The following is a 20,530-nucleotide window of genomic DNA, read 5'->3' as shown; positions in this document are numbered from 1 at the left end:
AGTCTTCTGCCAGAGGCGTGTCTCCAAGTCCCCAGCTCTTCCTGGCACTTTGTTTTGCTCTCAGCCATGAACTGTCTTCCTGACTTTTCAGTACATACATTAACCTTTGTGCAGGGGGTCCTTGGGAGAGACTAAAAAGGACTGGGTGATACTTTATGTCACCATGTTGTGCTCAGAAGCATGTATCTTTAATGTTGTTCTTTAATGTTGCAAACCATAGTTTTGCAACGTATCAAATGTATCCCTAATGAAAATTGAGACCCAAAGGCTTAGGAACCCTAAAATTTCTAAGAGTTTTGATTTAAAACTACATTCATAGTTTTAAATAATACAGCAGGTCTTCAAAGAGCATAGTTTCATTCAACATCATATTGTTATAATAACGATGAGAAAAAAAAATTTCGGCCAGGGCCACTGTCTGTGTGGAATTTGTACACCGGGTTTTCTCTCAGTACTTTGACTTCCTCCCACGTCCCAAAGATATACAGGTGAAGTTTACTGGCGTGTCAGTGCGTGTGGGTGTGTGAGTGAGCGCTGCAGTAATACGCGTCTTGTCCAGGGCTGGTTCCCATCTTGTACTCTGAGCCTCTAGGAGAGGATCTGGTCACCCATGACCCTAAACTGGAGTAAGCAAGTAAATAATTATCTTACTTGTTTTTATTAATCTTTCTTAAATGTATGTACTGCTCTCATTTATTTCAATGTTCAATATTAGAAGTGTGTTGACCTTTAGTTAGAAGTTTTGTGATGTGTCTGTGAAAAATATGTCCCGGGAGCTTAACTCTTATTTATATGAATTAGCCTTGGGTAAAATGGGTTTCATTATTCTTCATATCAATTAAAGTCACACTTTGCAAGAACCTATAGTTGACATTAAGTAAGGGCTTATTATACTGGAAAACGACATTTTTTTCTTTGCTCTTTCTTTGTAAAAATTTTAGGTCACTTAAAACTTAACCATTTAACCACTTTAACCATGTTTACCATTTTAGGCCACTTAACCACTTTTGACTGTTATGCCCTATAATCCTATTAATTTTTACTTCTAGTCCCTTCTAAAAATGCTTTATGCCTTGTATTTAAATTCACTGAGGACCAATTTTAGTTTGAGAACTCTGCGGTTTTATGGACCAGTGTTCTTAGCATCTGACACCGCTTGGCAAGTGACAGCACACATAATAGGACACATTATGATTATTGTGGTTTTCAGAGTAGGATATTTGTTGACTTTTCCTGAGACCCCATATCTATCAGTATCAAGTGAATAATAGAAAATGCGCAATGTGATAAGTCTTAGAAACCCTCAAAGAAAGATACGACAGCAGATACAAGCAGCAGCTGTGGCTTTATATTTTTTCCTTAAATGTTTAGCAAGTAGTCAATATTTTTCTCCCACTTAAAAAAGTGGAGGAAGGGAGAAGAGAATCCTCACCCATTTCTGTGTAACAGGAGTTGTTTCTCTCCGACACTAGGCATGCAAGAGGCCTCCATGAAGCTCACGGAATCGCTCCATGAAGTCTATGAGCCGGATTGGTATGGGCGGGAAGATGTGAAAATGGTTGGCGAGGTAAGAACTGAGGTGGCTTCCATGAGGGTCCCACGAGCCTTGCTCAGTCCACCTGTCCCCTGACTTGCTCTTCCCACTTCACAGTCTTAATCATGAGGTGAGACAGTGTGCTAAGAAGGCACCGTGCAGTTCTGCTGCCTGATGATTCCAAACTTATAGTGAAAAGTGAAGATGGACCGGGCGCGGTGGCTCACACCTGTAATCCCAACACTTTGGGAGGCTGAGGCAGGTGAATCGCCTGAAGTCAGGAATTTGAGGTCAGCCTGGCCAAAATAGTGAAATAAAAATACAAAAAGATTAGCCGGGCATGATGGCACATGCCTGTAATCCCAGCTACTCAGGAAGCTGAGGCAGAATTGCTTGACCCCAGGAGGTAGAGGTTGCAGTGAGCCAAGATCGCACCACTGCACTCCAGCCTGGGCAACAGAGCAAGAGTCCATCTCGAAGAACATAAAAGTGAAGATGATCATAAAATCACTTGGGTAGAGGGCAGTATTTTAAGATTCCTTTTTGCAAAATGACAATATCATTTTTCTGTCCTCTCTACAAACCTTAGCAGCCCATTTCTAGCAGACATGGATCACAGTGTGAATTGTGTCCCAACTTCACCCCCTCATCTCAATCCCCCTATTGACTATCCTTCCCCAAATGCAGGGGCAGTTCAGAAGAGCGTCCATTCCACTTTAACACCAGCTAGTCCATTCACAGATATTCACTTCATGAAGACAAGCACAAAGTCAGAGTGTTAAAAGGAATTTGACTTCAGGAAGGCTTTGGCCCTAGACATGTCTTAACACCTGAAATCAGGTTTCTGGCTGGGGGCTGTCTGGCTGATGGGAAGTAAGTAAGTGGGTTTCGCTTTGTGGAAAGCAGAATGGACCAGAGACTGAGTATCGCTTTGTGATGTTGGACTAGTTCTTTAATCTTCTTAGGCTTTAGTTTCCTCATCTACAAAATGAGAAAAATAATTGTACCTACTAATAGGTAGGTACTTATTGCCTTTGTGTGGATGTCCTCTACCTACTCAGTGTTTGGAACATGTTATGATTACTGACATGAGACAACTGCCAGTCACAGATTGTCTCACATCCAAGTTCTTTGTTAAAACAAAGAGCAGTTGTTTGTCATGTCCGCTACTCCAGGTGAGTTATTGCAGCTCATTTAGGTACAGATGACCTAAGTTCGATGTGGCAGCCAGAGCTCAGGGGAAGGTCTGATAGGTGATGCACTGAATGTCTGTGCGGCTTTGGAAAACAGGTGTTAACAGCAGAGTCCTAGGCTGCTCCATGACAATTCTGACATCCTGACATTGAACTTCATAATCTTCTTATAACTGAGATACTAACAGAGACTTATTTATGAAGAAAGCGCTTGTTGGTTCTTTTACATCTTTCAAAAACTTCCAGGATGTAGGTTTGGCCAAACCAGACCGCACACATTACTTTCAGATGCAATTATTAAGTAATTGCATCTTCTCATATTTCTTCAATTAAAACATAGTATTTCAACATCATGTTGCTGAACACTTTGTAAATTTCTAATTAGTGGTATAACTGAAAATTCATCGCGAAAGAAAAGAATTTTTAAGGGAATAATAGAAATTTGTATTAATAACTTTTCAAAACACTACATTACATTCTATGTATGGCAAAGGCCACTGTTGGCATTTCTTTTTTAGGCTGTTATCCTACCTTGGTTCTTGCAGCTGCCAGGATTTTTGGAATCCTCAGTTACAGGTGCAAATATAGGCTCTTGTAATGATGAAGACACTGAATACTGCGTGTTCAGAGGGTCTATTCACGTCAGCAGTTGAGCCTTTTTAAACAGTGGATTTGAATGTTTTGGTCTGCATAAAATTCTTGAATTGAGATTTGTAAAAATTAGGACTACTTTTCAAAGTGTGAAAAAGAAACAAAAGCAAATTTAAAAAGTGTGTGTGAGTTAACAAGATGAAAATTAATGTCTCACATAGAGGAATTTAAAGGTCGGCAGTCCAGGCATTGCATATTGGCCGCACAAGTATGAGGGGCCCATGTTTGCCATTTTTAGCCTGGCTTCAGGGGCAAGGTACTCTCTGAGCCCTGGCCATCAGCTCTTGTTTCTGCATGCCAGTTAGCAAGGAGGATGAAGTCTGGAAGAGAGCCCACTCCTTCCTTCTTTTTCAGGACACTTCCTGAAAGTATATCCCATTGTCTAGAACACAGCTACATGACCACATGTGGTTGCAAAGGAGTCTGGGAAGTAGAGTCTTTATCCTAGGTGGCCAAGTGCCCAGCTAAAATGGGAGGTTCAGTTCGTAGGAAACAAGAAAGGATAGAGATTGGGTAACAAAGAGCAGACTCTGTCAAGAGACCCAGAATGTGCTAGTGAGAGAAAATTGAAGATGACATTCTTGAGTACCTGCTATTTGCCTGAAATTCTGTGAAGCACTTTACATTGCTAACTCATTTAACTGGGGAAATTGAAATTCAGGGAAGTCTAGTTCCCCGAAGTCACACAGCTGGGATTAAAAAGTCCTCTGGTGAGGTAGCCCGGTGTGATAGTCATATCATGACTTTCATATCATGGCTTCGAGTTCAAGGAGACAAATCTGAGTTGAAACCTGTGTCTGTCATTTATCAACTGCATAACCTTGGCCAAGTTATATGCATCTCTGGGCTTCAGTGTCCTCTTCTGTACTGTGGAAATAACAAAGTCTTTTCTCATAACACAATTGTGAGAATGCCTTAACATAGTGACAGTGGGAATACTAGTTGTAATAATACTAATACCTAATATTCATCGTGTGTTTAACGTAATTGATACTGCATAAATGGTAAGACCTTTCCCAATATGACTGTAACTTTTCTGTTTTCCCTGTGGAGGATTCAGAAATGATTTGTTGTTTATTTCAGTGTGGATTGTGTTCTAATTTCATGGAGTGCTTCAGAAGCAAATTGTCTTAGTGGGATTATTCTCTTAGCCCCAAAGTCCATCTATAGGGTTATGGGGATCTTTTGAAGTTTCTGCATTCTTTGGTAATTTAGAATCAGCAACACAATTTTAATGAGCTAGCCTGTTTTGTTAGCTAGAACCAGTGACCAAATTGCCTTAAAATTTTATTGCATTATTAAATGATTCTCATTCTTCCCTAGCACCTCATATCTGGGAAAGTATTACTTGTCTAATTTTATAGTTTCAGATACTTTTTAGGAGTTTGGTGAAAGGTATCCAATTAAAATAACTCAGCAGTGGTCTCTTTATTTCTTTTTTCTTTTAGAAATGTGATGTGCTGTGGGAAGACTTCCATCAAAAACTTGTGGATGGGTCCTTGCTAACACTGGATACCTACCTGGGGCAATTTCCTGACATAAAGGTATTTTACTCTGTATCTATAAAGAAAAGAGTTGAATGGGGTCATGTAGTTATTGAAACATGGGCAAGAAAAAAATTATTAAAGGTCCTCAAACTGACATCAAAGATACCTGGTAACTTTTCATTTATTTAAGCATGGGATTTTTATATTGTTCCTATCAGTTTGAAAAGAAATGTCATTACAGAAATCACATTTCGCCTTTAGTGAACTGCTTCAGCTTTTATTATTCTACAGAAGTCTTTTTAAACCCACAGATACAAAATCATAAACCAGAGCTGCCAAAAATTCCAATCTTCTTTATAATCAAAACTTTTTATTATATAGCATTTGACAAGGATTTCCATTAGAATAACCAGTGGTCACAAGGAAGGGAGAAATTCAGTTGTAAATATGAGAGCAAAATCTGATCTTTCCTTGTTTACTGTCTGTTTTGCATGCATTTATAGTGAACCTGGAGAGTTTTTCTCTCATTGAAATTTTCAGGTAGAAGGTAAAATGTTAAGATATAAGCATTTCAAATACATTTGCATCTGGACCTAAAAATATTATGTCTAAAACACTGATCTTATTTGACCCTTGAATCTATTACAGAGGTAAATGGACAAGTGAAGGATTGAATATTATAGATTTGGAATTGACTCTGCAGGTAAAGATGGCTTTTAAACTAACAGGGTTGGTACATGGTCAATGAACCTAAATGGATCAGACTAGATGTGTTAGACCTATTGACAAAATGCCACAGAGAGCAAATCCAAACAGTGGGTTTTCGATGATGTTACCATATTAGGCAGCAAAGTGCTTTATTGAGTAGTTGGGCGAATGCAACCTCATTAACAGGTGTGAATTGGGTTTTAAAAATTCTCTGATAAATTGAAAAATGAAATTATTAAAAATTCTTTAAGACCATGTGCACCAGGGAACATATTTTGAGACATCCTCAGATAATTTTGATTAGTCACTCAATTTTTGCCTTGGGATCTGTAGGGTTTGTGGAGCAGTCTCACAATAGTAAACACTTAAGAGTACTGCTTATTGCATTGCAATTTATTTTCAATATTATTTTATTTTATTTATATTTTTTACTTTGTTGCAGTAAGAGCATTTAACACGAGATCTACCCTTTAACAGATTTTGAACTGCACAATACAGCATTGTTACTGTTCATCTTACATAACTGAAATTTTATACCCGTTAATTAGCGACTCTCGTTTTCCAACTCTCTCTAGCCCTTGGCAACCATCATTCTATGTACTGTTTGCTTCTCTGAGGTTGTTTGTAGGTCTTTGGATAAATGTCTGTTCTAGTCCATTGCCCTTTCTTAAGTCAGCTTATTAGTGTTTTTTCTATTGAGCTCTAGGTGTTCCTTTGTATATTTTGGAAATTAACTCCACATCAAACATGTGATTTCAGATCTTTTCTCCCTTTCCATAGCTTGCATTTTACTCTTCATTGTTTATTTTGCTGAGCAGAAGCTTTTTACTTTGAGGTAGTTCCTCTTGTCTATTTTTGTTTTTGTTGCCTGTCTTTTTGGTGTCAAGTCCAAGAAACCATTGCTAACACCAATGTCTATTCTAAAACATCTTCATTTAGAAAATGAAGCCTTTCCCCCTCAGCTTTTCTTCTAGGAGTTTTACAGTTTCAGATCTTACAGTTCAGGTCTTTAATCCACTTTAAGTTGATTTTTGTGTATGGTATAAGATATAAAGGTCCAATTTAATTTTTTGTCATGTAAATATCCAGTTTTCCCAGCAACATTTATTGAGGAGACTGCCTGTTCCCAGTTGTGTATTCTTGGCACCCTTTTTGAAGATCAGTTTACTGAATATTTGTGGATTTACTTCTGGGCTTTATATTCTGTTCCAGAAGTCTATATAACTGTCTTTATGCCAGGACAATGCTGTTTTAATTACTGAAATCTGTAACAAATGTTGAAATAAGAAGTGTAATGCCTCTAGCTTTGTCTTTCTTCTTCAAAGTTGTTTTGGCTATTTGGGGTCTTTTGTGCTTCCATGTGAATTTTAGAATTTTAAAAAACTTTCTGTTAAAAATTCTATTAAGATTTTGATAGGGATTACATTCAATCTGTAGATCACTTTGGGTAGTATGGGCACTTTAACAATAGGAAGTCTTTCAGTCTGTGCATCCAGGATGCCATTACATTTGTTTGTGCCTTCTTTATTTAATCAATATTTTATAGTTCTCAGTGTACAAATCATTTCACTTCCACAGTTAGGTTTATTCTTAAGTATTTATCTTGGATGCTATTGTAATTGGTATTGCTCTCCTAACTTCTTTCTCAGTTTGTTACTAGTGTATAGAAAGGCAACTAATAATTTTTTAAATTATACTTTAAGTTCTGGGATACATGTGCAGAATGTGCAGGTTTGTTACATAGGTATACATGTGCCATGGTGGTGTGCTGCAGCCATCAACATGTCATCTATATCAGGTATTTCTCCTAATGCTATCCCTCCCCTAGCCCCCCATCTCCCAACAGGCCCCAGTGTGTGATGTTCCACTCTGTGTCCATGTTTTCATTGTTCAGCTCCCACTTATGAGTGAGAACATGTGGTGTTTGGTTTTCCGTTCCTGTGTTAGTTTGCTGAGAATGTTGGTTTCTAGCTTCATCCATGTCCCTGCAAAGGACGTGAACTCATCCTTTTATGGCTGCATAGTCTTCCATGGTGTATATGTGCCACATTTTCTTTAACCAGTTTATCATTGATGGGCATTTGGGTTGGTTCCAAGTCTTTGCTGTTGTGAATAGTACTGCAGTAAACATACGTGTGTGTGTGTCTTTATAGTAGAATGATTTATAATCCTTTGGGTATACACCCAGTAATAGGATTGCTGGGCCAAATGTTCTTTCTGGTTCCAAATCCTTGAGGAATTTCCACACTGTCTTCCAGAATGATTGAACTAATTTACACTCACACCAACAGTGTAAAAAGGTTCCTATTTCTCCACATACTCTTCAGCATCTGTTGTTTCCTGACTTTTTACTGATTGCTATTCTAACTGGCATGAGATGGTATCTCATTGTGGTTTTGATTTGCATGTCTCTAATGACCAGTGATGATGAGCTTTTTTTCATATGTTTGTTGGCCACATAAATGTCTTCTTTTGAGAAGTGTCTGTTCATAGCATTTGCCCACTTTTTGATGTTTGTTTTTTTCTTGTAAATTTGTTTAAGTTCTTTGTAGATTCTCGATATTAGCCCTTTGTCAGATGGATAGATTGCAAAAATTTTCTCCCATTCTGTAGGTTGCCTGTTCACTCTGATGATAGTTTCTTTTGCTGTGCTGAAGCTCTTTAGTTTAATTAGATCTCATTCATCAATTTTGGTTTTTGTTGCAATTGCTTTTGGTGTTTTAGTCATGCAGTCTTTGCCCATGCCTATGTTCTGAATGGTATTGCGTAGGTTTTCTTCTAGGGTTTTTATAGTTTTAGGTCTGACATTTAAGTCTTTAATCCATTTTGAGTCAATTTTTGTATAAGGTGTAAGGAAGGGGTCCAGTTTAAGTTTTCTGCATATAGCTAGCAAGTTTTCCCAACACTATTTACTAAATAGGGAGTCCTTTCCTCATTGCTTGTTTTTGTCATATTTGTCCAAGATCAGATGGTTGTAGATGTGTGGCGTTATTTCTGAGGCCTCTGTTCTGTTCCATTGGTCTATATATCTGTTTTGGTTACAGTAACCATGTAGTGTAGTTTGAAGTCAGTACCATGCTGTTTTGGTTACAGTAACCATGTAGTGTAGTTTGAAGTCAGGTAGTATGATGAAAGGCAAGTAATTACTTAATGTAGATTTTGTATCGGGAAACTTTTCTTATTTGTTTACTAGTTCTGGCAGTTTTTTTGTGGAGCCTTTAGGGTTTTCCATGTAGAACATCACAGTATCTGCCAACAGGTACAATTTTACTTCTTGCTTTCCAATTTGGATGAATTGTATTTCTCTTTCTTGCCTAATTTTTTTCAATTGAAAAGAAATGGTGAGAGTGGGCATCCTTGTCTTGTTTCTGATGTCAGTGGAAAGTTTTCAGTTTTTTCTATTGAACATGATGCTAACTGTAAGTTTTTCATATATGGCCTTTGATATGTTGGGGTAATTTCCCTTCATTTCTAGTTTGCTGAGCATTTTATCATGAGAGGGTAATGAATTTTATCAAATGCATTTTCTACATCTATTGAAAGGATTATGCAATTCTTATCTTTCATTATATTGATGTGGTGTATCACATTAATTGATTTTCATATGTTAAACTGTTCTTGCATCCCCGGAATGAATCCTACTTGGTCATGATGTATGATCCTTTTGATCTGCTGTTGAATTCAGTTTGCTAGTATTTTGTAGTGCTTTTTTGCATCTGTGTTAATCATGATATTGGTCTGCAGTTTTCTTTTCTTGTGGTGTCTTTGTCTGACTTTGATATCAGGGCCTCAAACAATGAGTTTTGAAGTGTTCTCTTCCTTGCGATCTTTTTGGAAGAGCTTGAGAATGATTGGCATTAATTCTTTTTTAAATGTTTGGTAGAATTTGCCAATGAAGCCATCTGGTCTTGGTTTTGTTGTTGTTGGGAGGTATTTGGTTGCCTATTAAATCTCCTTACTACTTAAAGATGTGTTCAAGCCTTCCATTTATTCATGATTCGGTCTTTGTAGGTTGTATGTATCTAGTAATTTATCTGTCTCATCTATATTATTCAGTTTGCCAGTATGTACTGTTCATATTAGTCTCTTAACCTTTTTATTTCTATGGCATCAGTTGTAATGTATCACCTTTTATTTCTGATTATATTTATTTGATTCTTCTATCTTATTTAATTTAGATAAAAGTTTGTTAAATTTGTTTATCTGCTCAAAAAAACAACTTATAGTTACCTTGATTTTTCCTATTGTTTTTCTAATCTTTATTTCACTTATTTCCACTCTAATCTTTATCTTTCCTTTCCTTTTGACAATTTGGAGTTTCATTTGTTCTTTTTCTAGTTCCTTGATATGTAGAGTTAGGTTGTTTATTTGAAATCTTTCCTTTTAATGTATGCATTTATCACTAAAACTTTCCACTTAGTACTGCTTTTGCCACTACTTGTTTTTGTTTACATTTGTGCTGAGATACTTTTTAGTATCCATTTTGATAGCTTTTTGGACCCATTGGTTGTTCAAAATTGTGTTGTTTAATTTCCAAACATTTGTGAGTTTTTCAGTTTTCTTTCTGCTATTGATTTCTAGTTTTATTGTGTTTGGAAAAGATACCTGGTATGATTTCAGTCTTATTAAATTTGTTAAGACTTGTTTTGTGACGCAACATACTTTCCATACTGAAGCATCTTCCATGTGCAACTTAAGAGTATGTGTATTCTGCTGTTGTTGTTTTGAATATTCTGTATATGTCTGTTAGGTCCATTTGATCTATAGTGTTGTTCAGGTCTACTGTTTCTTTGTTGATATTCTGTCTATAATTGAAATTGTAATAGAAATTGTGGTTCTATCTGTAATTGAAAGTGGAGTATTAAGGTTTTGTATTATTATCATATTGCTATCTGTTTCTTCAGTTTGTCAATGTTTGTTTTATATATATAGGTGCTTTATATTTATAATTGCTATATCTTCCTGAGGGATTGACCTTTTTATCATTACATGGCCTTCTGTTTCTCTTGTGACAGTTTTGGAATTAAGGTTTATTTTGTCTGATAAGGACAACCATCCCTAGTCTTTTCTGGTTACCATTTGCCTGGAATATCTTTTTCCATCTCTCTTTACTTTCAGCCTATGTGTGTCCTGTAATCTAAAGTGACTCTCTTGTAGACAATAAATAGTTGGATCTTTTTTTAAATTTAAATTCATTTAGCCACTCTATGTCTTTTGACTGGGAATTTAATCAACTTACATTTGAAGTAATTATTAGTAGGAAAGCATTTACTGTTACAAATTTGTTCATTGTTTTCTGTTTGTTTTATTATTTGTTTGTTCCTCTTTTCCTCTCTTGTTAATTTCTTTTGTATTTTGTTGTTTCTTTGTATTGATATGCTTTGATTTTTTTCTCTTTTACTTTTGTGTACCTTCCATATGTATTTTTGTGGTTATGATAGAATTTAGATAAAATATTTTATAATTATTACAGTCTATTTTAAGCTAAGAACTAAATTAACATCAATCACCCCTAAAAACTCTACACATTTATTTTCACTACATGTATACTTTATATTGTCAAAATTTGCATATATTTATATTGTGTTTTCATAAATATATTTTTTAGTTACAGTTATTCTTAGCATTTTTGTCTTTTTGACTTTTATACTAGAATTGAAAGTGATTCACCCATCACTGTTACGGTAATACAGTATTCTGTATTTGTCTATATATTTACATTTACCAACAAATATTATACTTTCTTATGCTATTGTTTGCTGTTTAGTGTCCTTTAATTTCGTGTTAAAGAAATCTGTTTAGCATTCTTTACAAGGTAGGCCTAATGGTGATGACCTCCTTCAGCTTTGGTTTGTCTAGCTATGTCTTTGTCTCTTCTTTAAGAATACAAGAGGCCGGGCGCGGTGGCTCAAGCCTGTAATCCCAGCACTTTGGGAGGCCGAGACGGGCGGATCACGAGGTCAGGAGATCGAGACCATCCTGGCTAACACGGTGAAACCCCGTCTCTACTAAAAAATACAAAAAACTAGCCGGGCGAGGTGGCGGGCGCCTGTAGTCCCAGCTACTCGGGAGGCTGAGGCAGGAGAATGGCGAGAACCTGGGAGGCGGAGCTTGCAGTGATCTGAGATCCGGCCACTGCACTCCAGCCTGGGCGACAGAGCGAGACTCCGTCTCAAAAAAAAAAAAAAAAAAAAAAAGAATACAAGAAACAAGTACTCTTGTTTCACAATTTTTTCTTTCTTTCATCACTTTAAATATGTCATCTGACTCCCTTCTTCCCTGCTTCTGCTAAAAGTCCATTAATAGTATTACAGAGATTCCCTTGTATGTGAGCAAGTTACTTTTCTCTTGTTGTTTTGAAATTCCATATTTGTAATTGACAATTGAAATAATGTGTCTCTGTGTAGACTTTTAGGGGTTCATTTCATTTGGAGTTTTTGGGCTTCCTGAATTTGAATGAACATTTTCTTTCCCAGTCTTGGGAAGTTTTCTGTCATTATTTCTTTCAATAGCTTTATGATTATTTTTTTCTTCTCCTTCTGGGATTCCCATAGTGCATAAGTTGGTCCATGTAATGGTGTCCCATAAATCCCTTAAGCTTTTTTCACTATTTTTCATTTGTTTTTCTTTTTGTTCCTCTGACCAAATGATTCTTAATGACCTGTCTGAGTTTATTGATCCTCTTTTCTGCTTGATCTAATATTCTCTTGAACTCCCCTCCCCCAGTGAATTTTTCAGTTCACTTATTGTATTTTTCAGTTCTATCATTTCTGTTTGATATTTTCTATATCGCTTTGTTTAATTTCTCACTTTGTGTACACATTATTATCCTGATCTGAGTGACAGTTACTTTGAATTCTCTGTCAGGCACATCATATATCTCCATTTCATTAGGGTTGATATTTGTAAATTTATTTTGTTTCTTTGTTTGATACATATTTCCCTGTTTTTAAATTTACCTTGGTTCTCTATGTTGGTATCTTCACATTAGACAAAACAGCCACCTCTTTTAATCTTTGTGGACTATCTCCATATAGGAGAAGACCTTCACCAATCATCCCAGTCATAGATTTTAGAAGCCTCTCAAACTTTTGAGTATTCTGATTGCTTTCTTTGTTCTTAGCAACCCCTAGGCATCTAGAGAATCCTGGGTCATTTCAGTGCTCTGAGACAAGCAAGACTCATTTTCTTTGGAAGCCATTTTCTTGGGAAGCCCACAAAAGTTGTATCATTGGATGCTTAACTCTTTCCCTGCATAGATAGAAGCAGGGACCTTGGTGTTTTTTACTGAGGGGAGGGGCTGTGGCAACTAGTTTTATAGTAGGCCATACTACCTAGAAGTGTGTTTTTATTTGTTTGTTTATTTCCTTCTGCTTGCTCTACACTGAGCAAGGGAGAGGAGCTATGGCAAGTGCCTGCATGCATGTTCAAACCTCTGTTTATTCTCTGTAGACCCGGGGACTAGTGTATGCTGGACCTGTCAGCTATTCAAGACAGGCAAGTAGAAGACACTCCCTTGGGTAGAAGTCAGAAAAGTTGGGATGCTAGATGTTCAGTCCTACTTATTCACTCTTCACTGAGAAGCAGGGAGCTGGAGGTTCCCTCTTGATTATATGGCACTGTGCTAGGGATAGCAAGAAAGTATCTCCCCTTTTCCTGCTTGTTTCAATGTGGCTGGATTTGCACTTGCCAAGGGTTCAGGAGCCATTCAACTAGTTTCTGGTGTCTCACAAACAAAAAATTGATTCATGTGTTGGTGTTAAATCTGTATGTTTGTGGGGAAGGAGAGTCCAGGGCTTCCTATTCTTCCCTCTTGCTACCATCACCTTTATTGCATGGTAATTTAATCTCCTTAAAAGCAATACTTAAGAAATCAGACAAGGTTACAGAAAAATTGTATCCTTGTACCTGAAAATTCCAAAGCAGCTTACAACTTGTTCAAATTATTCGTATGATATATGTTCATAGTGTGATTTAGCTAAGCAAATAAAGGCTTTGTGACTGACTAGAGAAGCAAACATCTGAAAGTTTTTTGAGTTTCAGGAGCTAAAGCTTAGTATCATTAATAAAATTGGAAGATCTTAGTTATTGTACTGTATTTAGAAATTGGCCGCACTGTCTAGGAGCGTGTAATTTCAGAATACAAGCACATTCAGAATTACATTTATCGAAATACAGAAAGATTAAAATAAAATTATGACAGATTATGTTGGCTGGTCTTCTCAGTTTATTCCACGTCAGAAAGATGAAGAGCTCATTACAACTTTTCCTTGAGTAATTAGTTTTTTGGGGTCATGATTCACTTTTGTAAGATATTTTCACTGGGTGTGGAATTCTGAGTTGGCAGATTTCTTTTAACTTTTATTTTTTAGTACTGTAAATATATCATCCAATGTGTTCTGGCTTGCATGGTTTCTGAAGATTAGCAACCTGTAATTTTTACCTTTTTATTTTATGTTTTTCTTTTATTCTTGATGTTAAGCAGTTTGACTATGATGTATTTAGATGTGTATTGTTTGGTATTTTTCCTTTTTGGGATTCTCTGAGTTTCTTGGATCTATACTTGGTTGTCTTCATTATTTAAAAAAATTTTCCGCCATTATCTCTTGAAATATTGCTTCTTATTCTCTCATCTCTTTTTGAGACTTCAATTATATTGTGTTAGACCATTTTATATTGCACTGTAGGTCTTAGATGCTCAATTCTCTCTCTCTTTTTTTCTTCAATTCTTTCCTTTTTGTGTTTTAATGGAAATAATTTATTGTGACCTGTCTTCAAGTACACTATTTATTTCCTCAGCTTTTTCAAGTTTAGTGATGGGCCCACTGAATCAATTTTTCCTCTCTGATAACACTTGTAAAATTTCTAGTGTTTCCATTTGATTTCTATTTGACCATTAAAGTTTCTATATCTCTTCTGAAATTCCCCATCTGATTATCTTTGTTGTTGACTTTTTCAAACTAGATACTTTAACATATTAGTCATACTCATTTTAAAATTCCCGTTTGTTACTTCCAACATCTGGGTCATGTCTGAGTCTGTCTCTGTTGTTTGCTTTATCTTTTCTCATGGGTTGTTTTTTGTTTGTTTGTTTGCTTTTGTGTATTTTGTAATTTTTTATTGAATGCCAGACATCATGTATGGGATAGTGGGTACTGAAATCATATTTATGTCTGAAAATTGGCCAGCCTTTTTATCAGGCCGTTAATATGACAGTTGGAATCAATTAATCAGGACCTGAGCTGGATTAGGGCTTTATTTTTGCTATTGTTACTTTAGTGCACCACAGCTTTCAAATTCCTCCAGATTTAGACTGCTAATGCCTTGTACTTATATTTTAACGTCTGTAATATTTTCAAATTCTTAGGTTGAAGCCTGATTTTGGGGCCCTTAGGTCCTGGAGGGTTTTTCTCAGTGTGGCTGCTGCTTATTAGATTTTAGTTGTCTTTGTATGCGTATATTGCAGAAGGGGTCTCTCTCCTTGCACTGTCCTCCTCCAGTGGTAGGCCACTATTGCTTGTTTTTTAGTGTTATAGCTTCTAGTGGAGTTAGGGCTTTTGGGTTTTTTGTTTTGTTTTGTTTTATTTGTTTGTTTTAAATCCTTTCCCAGCCTTGTTTTAGGCAAAGTCAGCCTCATATCTGTGGTTGGATTTGAGCAAGTTTCCTTCCCTGCCCAAGTTGGAACAGTCCACTCCTTCCTGGGCCCAAGGAGTCAGGTCTTGGGCCTAGGAAGCTTTTATGCCCCTTGAGACTTTTTCTTTTACCCTTTTGCCTACAACAATTATTTTTGCCTAAAATCTAGAGGTCAGAAGGCTCTCCATCTCTACCGGAGCCACATTGGTTTTGCTTTGACTGCTCCCCCAGAAGCAGTAGATCTTTGCTTGCACCTGTGGGTAGAAGGGTTTGGTGCCCCCTCCTCAAGCAGCTTAAAGCTTGTTGTTGTTGTTGTTGTTAAGTAGAAATGTTCCATAGAAATGAGCAGGGCTTTATGCCTATCCCCTAGCAGCCATATGTCACCTCATTTGCATCCACACTTCAAGGGAATGTCTTGTTCTCAGACTTTCTCATGGCTTCCAATGTTGACCCATGGGAAAGGGCTTGCCCATTAGCACAATCTGTGCCTTTGGCCCTGTGTCTTTGGCCATCAGTTATTCCAAATGACACATTAATCTAAGGGATTTAATGAACAAAGTATTGAGAATCACTTGTAGGAAAAGAGATTTCTTAGGAAGTAAATCTGTTTTTATAGAACTGCTGTTGGTGTGAGTGTTATTAGAATTATAAAACCAAATCTAACATAGTTTTCCACTATCTTCAGAATACAACATTTAAAGATTTAGACTAGAGAATAATGAAGAGTATAGTTTTGCCTTCTCTCCCTGACCAATTCTGGATTTTTTTCTGGTCGTTGACTGCAAACTGCCCTCAGCTGCTCATGATTATCCTAATTATTATCAAAAGGGAAGAGATTTATCTAATGGCTTCCACACAAAGGATTGGAGGCGTTCATCTGATTTTCAGGGGTCACTTAGCTAGTGAAACTCCAGCTCTTCTTGATCTCCAGTCAAGATCCTCAGCAGCTCTGGACAAGGAAAGCATTTTGGCACCTGGCTGTCAAAGGGAGACTCTATGTCCACGCTTCTTTCTTAGTGAGTGCATTTCCTGTTGACAGAATCGCATCGCCAAGCGCAGCAGGAAGCTGGTGGACTACGACAGTGCCCGCCACCATCTGGAAGCTCTGCAGAGCTCCAAGAGGAAGGATGAGAGTCGAATCTCTAAGGTAGGGATTGAGCCCATGGTCAATACCACTCTCCATATTTTATGACCTGTTGCAGCTTTGCTTTTTAAAATTAAGTGTTTCCTCTGTAAAAGGAGATTGGAAACTGAACAGAATTTAAACTGAAACATAGTGCTTTTTATTATTTTTAATGGAAATAAGGCTTTTCGTTATATTGTACAGTTCATATGGGGGACACTGACTTACAAATTTTGATCAGAATGAACTTTGACCTACAATGTTGCAGGATCAAAGAAAGTAGTGTGTCCGCACTTCCTTAGGTACGTGTGGTCCACACTCAGTGCTGAAATGCAGATGCAGATGGGACACCAAGCTGAAATTTTCAGAGGTGACTTTTGATTGTCTGAGAGTACAGATGTGTGGATTTGCATAAAACTAATTTTCTGTTAGAAAAGTTTTTATAGTAGCTTTCACCATGTATATCAGCAAGTTACAGATGCCGACTAACTGAACTCATCTCCTAAGTACACCCTCTTCTTCCAGTTTTGTCTTTTCCTATGTGCCTACACACAGCTGTCTGAATGGTCTTTCTACATCAAGATATGTTTCTCACTGCTTAAATATTTTAATGGTTTCTATTACCTCTACGAAAAATGCTAAATTTCTTAGTACATCATAGAAGACCCTCACAATTTGGCTATAACTCACCTGTCCATCCTGATCAACTTTCAAGTCTCCTTTCCCCTCCTCGCCTTCTTCCATAAACATACCATGAGCCAGAGCTACACAACAGTTTCTGAGCAGTTCACAATAATAAATGCCCTTCATGAGAGGCCTCCTAGATACCAGGCACCCTGTTCAACACTTCATCTACATTAACTTTCCTTAATACTCAAAACAACCTGTGAGGTACACAGTAGTAAAGCAGTCTGATAAGTTTACATGGTAAGCTAGAATTCCTTTTCAAGGCATTCCACCTTTATGTATTGTAATGTCTTTCCTACCCCCTCCTTTAGCAAACATTTTCTGATTCTTTAGGATTCAGCACCACCTTCCACATAGCATGCTGTATAACACATTGTAAGTCCCTTTTGTAAATACATCCTGTAATGTAATTATTTAGAGTTTCCACTAGACTGGGAATTTGCTGGGGATGCATTCATGTTCAGTATCCATAGCAGAGCTGTCTACATGGCAGGCAACTAACACATTTTTGTAGAATAAATGATTCAGCCAGAAACTGCAAGAGCAACCACTGTAATCAATCCAGTTTCCAGTTTTAGAGATTCTTAGTGTTTCCTGTTTAATTGAAAAACAAGGATATGCTTTTAACCAACTACTCTCCTTCTCAAAATGTTTCCAAGATGCCATAAAACTATTCTTCTTTTATATTAAACGATGCTGTTGTGTATAGAAATGGTCTTTCTTAGTGTAAACACATGTTATGTTTCATTCCTAGGCAGAAGAAGAATTTCAGAAAGCACAGAAAGTGTTTGAAGAGTTTAATGTTGACTTACAAGAAGAGTTACCATCATTATGGTCAAGGTATAAATATTTCTTTACAGGTTGCACATGTTCCTTTTAGAAATTCAAGGTCAGTGAATATCCCTTATCTTGTCTTTATTTTTGCTGTGATACTTCAACACTGTCCAGTGGAAGTGTTCTTTATCTGTATTTTCCAGTATGGTAGCTATTTGTCACTAGTGGCTGCTGATCACTTGGAATATGGCTGGGATTAAAAAGGAGGAACTAAATTTTAAACTTAATTTATTTTGTTTTAATTTATTTATATGTAAATAACCACCTGTGGTAGTAGCTGCCGTATAGGATGACACAATTTTAGACCTCGATCAATTTCTTAAGTGGAGACCTAAATCTCAATCAGAGGCATTAGGAAGACTGTCCCTCATCTTGAAACTTACAATAATGTCCTTTCAGTTCTTGGAGGAACTTCCTTTATTCCAAGAGCTCATCTAGTCATCCGGCTTAGATGGTAAGGCTCTACTTTCAGCCCTGACTTTTAAATCTGAACTATATTCGTATTTTGAGCACCAGATACTCTTATTTACACATTACTCTGCATTTCTCGTGGAATTAAGTGCATTTTAAGATAGTTGTTCTGTTTTTCCTACTCAGTGGTAGAACAAAGAAGTTGTTGGATGAAATAGTACCTTATGATCCTCAGTCTCTATCAGCATCCTCATGCTCCTACCCCAAATTAGCCAGAATTGTACTTAAAATAATGCCATGTTATTTTAAATCAGGTCCTCTATTTCTAACTTCCAACTAGATGGGTTTGCCTCGAAAGCCTTCCTATATACAAATTCCAGAGCTTCTATTTACCCGCCAAAATTGTAAGCATTTTGAGGGTCTATACTGGAGTTTGCCCATTTTTGAGTTCATCTCTAGTGTTTTTAATTTTTGCCAATAAAAGGTACGCAGTGTTTCTCGCTGAACTACTGAAATATCTGTATGAAATTTTGGCTAGTTTCTACCTCAATGTCCGGCCATCACCCAAAGTCCAACATGCGAAATTATGTCATTGTTCATCTGAATTTACTCATTCTCTCTACATCTGCATTTCTTTCTTTTTGTGTGTGTGTGCCCTTATTTCTGGGCTCCCAAGCTTCAAAGCTTTGGAATTGTTACCTACAAGAAACGAAAGAGCCATCAAAATAAACAATCCATCATTTTTTGGTGTGGGCTTCTGGATCGCCCTAACTTTCTCTCGTCCCACTGTCCACACCCTAACCCTCGTCATCCTGTTGTGGATTATGATAGTAGTCTTGCCTTTACATTTCTTTCTTTGACCTCTTCCTGTACACCTTTTCTTTCAGAAGCTCCACCTTAACATCTCTGTGGCCTCCTTAGGACCTCACTGTATGTGCCTAAAGAAGACCTCTTCTCTCCTCCAGAGAGGATTTAAACAACCTGAATGTATACAACTTTTAGGGATAGAGATAAAACAAATATCTATTTATGATTTGAATTTATTTAGTTATTCACATTTATTTAAAATCAAAAATTATATGATGCTATGGCTTTTAAAAAAATACAGATACTACTTTTTTGCTTTAACATTTCATGGAATACTTTTATTCAATCTTTACATGTATCTTTAGCATCAGTGTTTTTGTCCTCACTTAAGACACTCATCACCTCAACTAGTAGTTCTCCAGAGCTTATCTTCATCTTCAACAGATATTTAGTTCCAAACATAAGTTGCCATTTACATACAATTAAGACAGTTATTCTTTTTATTTCCCCTGTAAAGGAATTTTTTATGATTTCTAATGTAATTGCCTAATTGCTTTTTACACTGATCTTCAAAAAGACTTGGATACCACAGTGTTCAAAGCTTTCAATTATGAGATAATAACGTGGGAAATTGCCAGTGCCAATTATGCAACTTTGGGGAAATTGCCAGAATTTTCAAGAGACAGATATTTATTATTTGCCTTAATATGTATTGGGTATATAACTAAGATTTTTCTAGTGAGCTCTACTACATCCAAAACTAGCATTGATGTTATTTCAGTCTTTTGTGCCCTTCTTAAATTGTATTTGGTTATTCAAAGTAAAGTAATTTTTGGAGTGTCTTGTAGCATGAAAGACTTTGTAGGGACTTAAGAACAAAGGGAATATCTGAGGGATAATTTTGGAAAGAAGCCTTTCCCCTTTTCTGGTCATACACAGTATAAATGTTTCAATACTTTTGAAATCAATCTAATGTCTCACTCTGGCACTTAGGAAATAACATCGGTCAAAACTAGTTTTTCAATCCAGATCCTGCCTTTTGATCAAAACCTGACTTAAGCCTTCCTTTCTATGTAGCATACTTCTTGATGAAATCCAGATTACTCAACCATAATAATTGTGTGCATTGTTTGTGCTGAATACAAAAGATCATTTTTTGTAATACTTTGTATTTGCTAGGTATCATTTTACATACTTTACATACATAACCTCTAATCATTACAATTACAGATCTCTCCATTTCACAGATGAGAAGCTAAAGATCATATTCATTAAATACCTTGCCTAAGATTGTTAAGCTTGTAAATCCTAAAGGTAGCATTTAAAAACACTTTGGTGTTTTGTTTTGTTTTCCTGTAAATCCTGCTGCTTTTATCTAGGGCCTCTCTTTATCTAAAATGAGATTGCATTCAGTCATAATTTTTCAAGTTATTCTATAAATACATATGTTTTTTAACAAACC

General features: G+C 36.6%; 1 protein-coding gene across 4 annotated transcripts in view; it reads left to right on the top strand.

The window, feature by feature from the left end:
* The window catches only part of AMPH (amphiphysin), a 247,059-nt gene that overhangs the window by 132,042 nt on the left and 94,487 nt on the right, over positions 1-20,530 (top strand). For all 4 annotated transcript variants that reach the window (XR_004433135.1, XR_004433134.1, XM_033193703.1 and 1 more), the window contains exons 4-7: positions 1,473-1,567; positions 4,827-4,922; positions 16,246-16,353; positions 17,771-17,856. Coding sequence is in view for 2 of the 4 variants with exons in the window: in XM_033193703.1 (XP_033049594.1) it covers positions 1,473-1,567; positions 4,827-4,922; positions 16,246-16,353; positions 17,771-17,856 (385 nt within the window). In the remaining 2 variants the exon portion in view is untranslated. The remainder of the gene's footprint in view (positions 1-1,472; positions 1,568-4,826; positions 4,923-16,245; positions 16,354-17,770; positions 17,857-20,530) is intronic.

This window comes from Trachypithecus francoisi, unplaced genomic scaffold (assembly GCF_009764315.1).
Source record: "Trachypithecus francoisi isolate TF-2019V2 unplaced genomic scaffold, Tfra_2.0 Lachesis_group4, whole genome shotgun sequence".
Classification (NCBI taxonomy): Eukaryota; Metazoa; Chordata; class Mammalia; order Primates; family Cercopithecidae; genus Trachypithecus; species Trachypithecus francoisi.
This window is presented reverse-complemented; position numbering and strand designations above follow the sequence as displayed.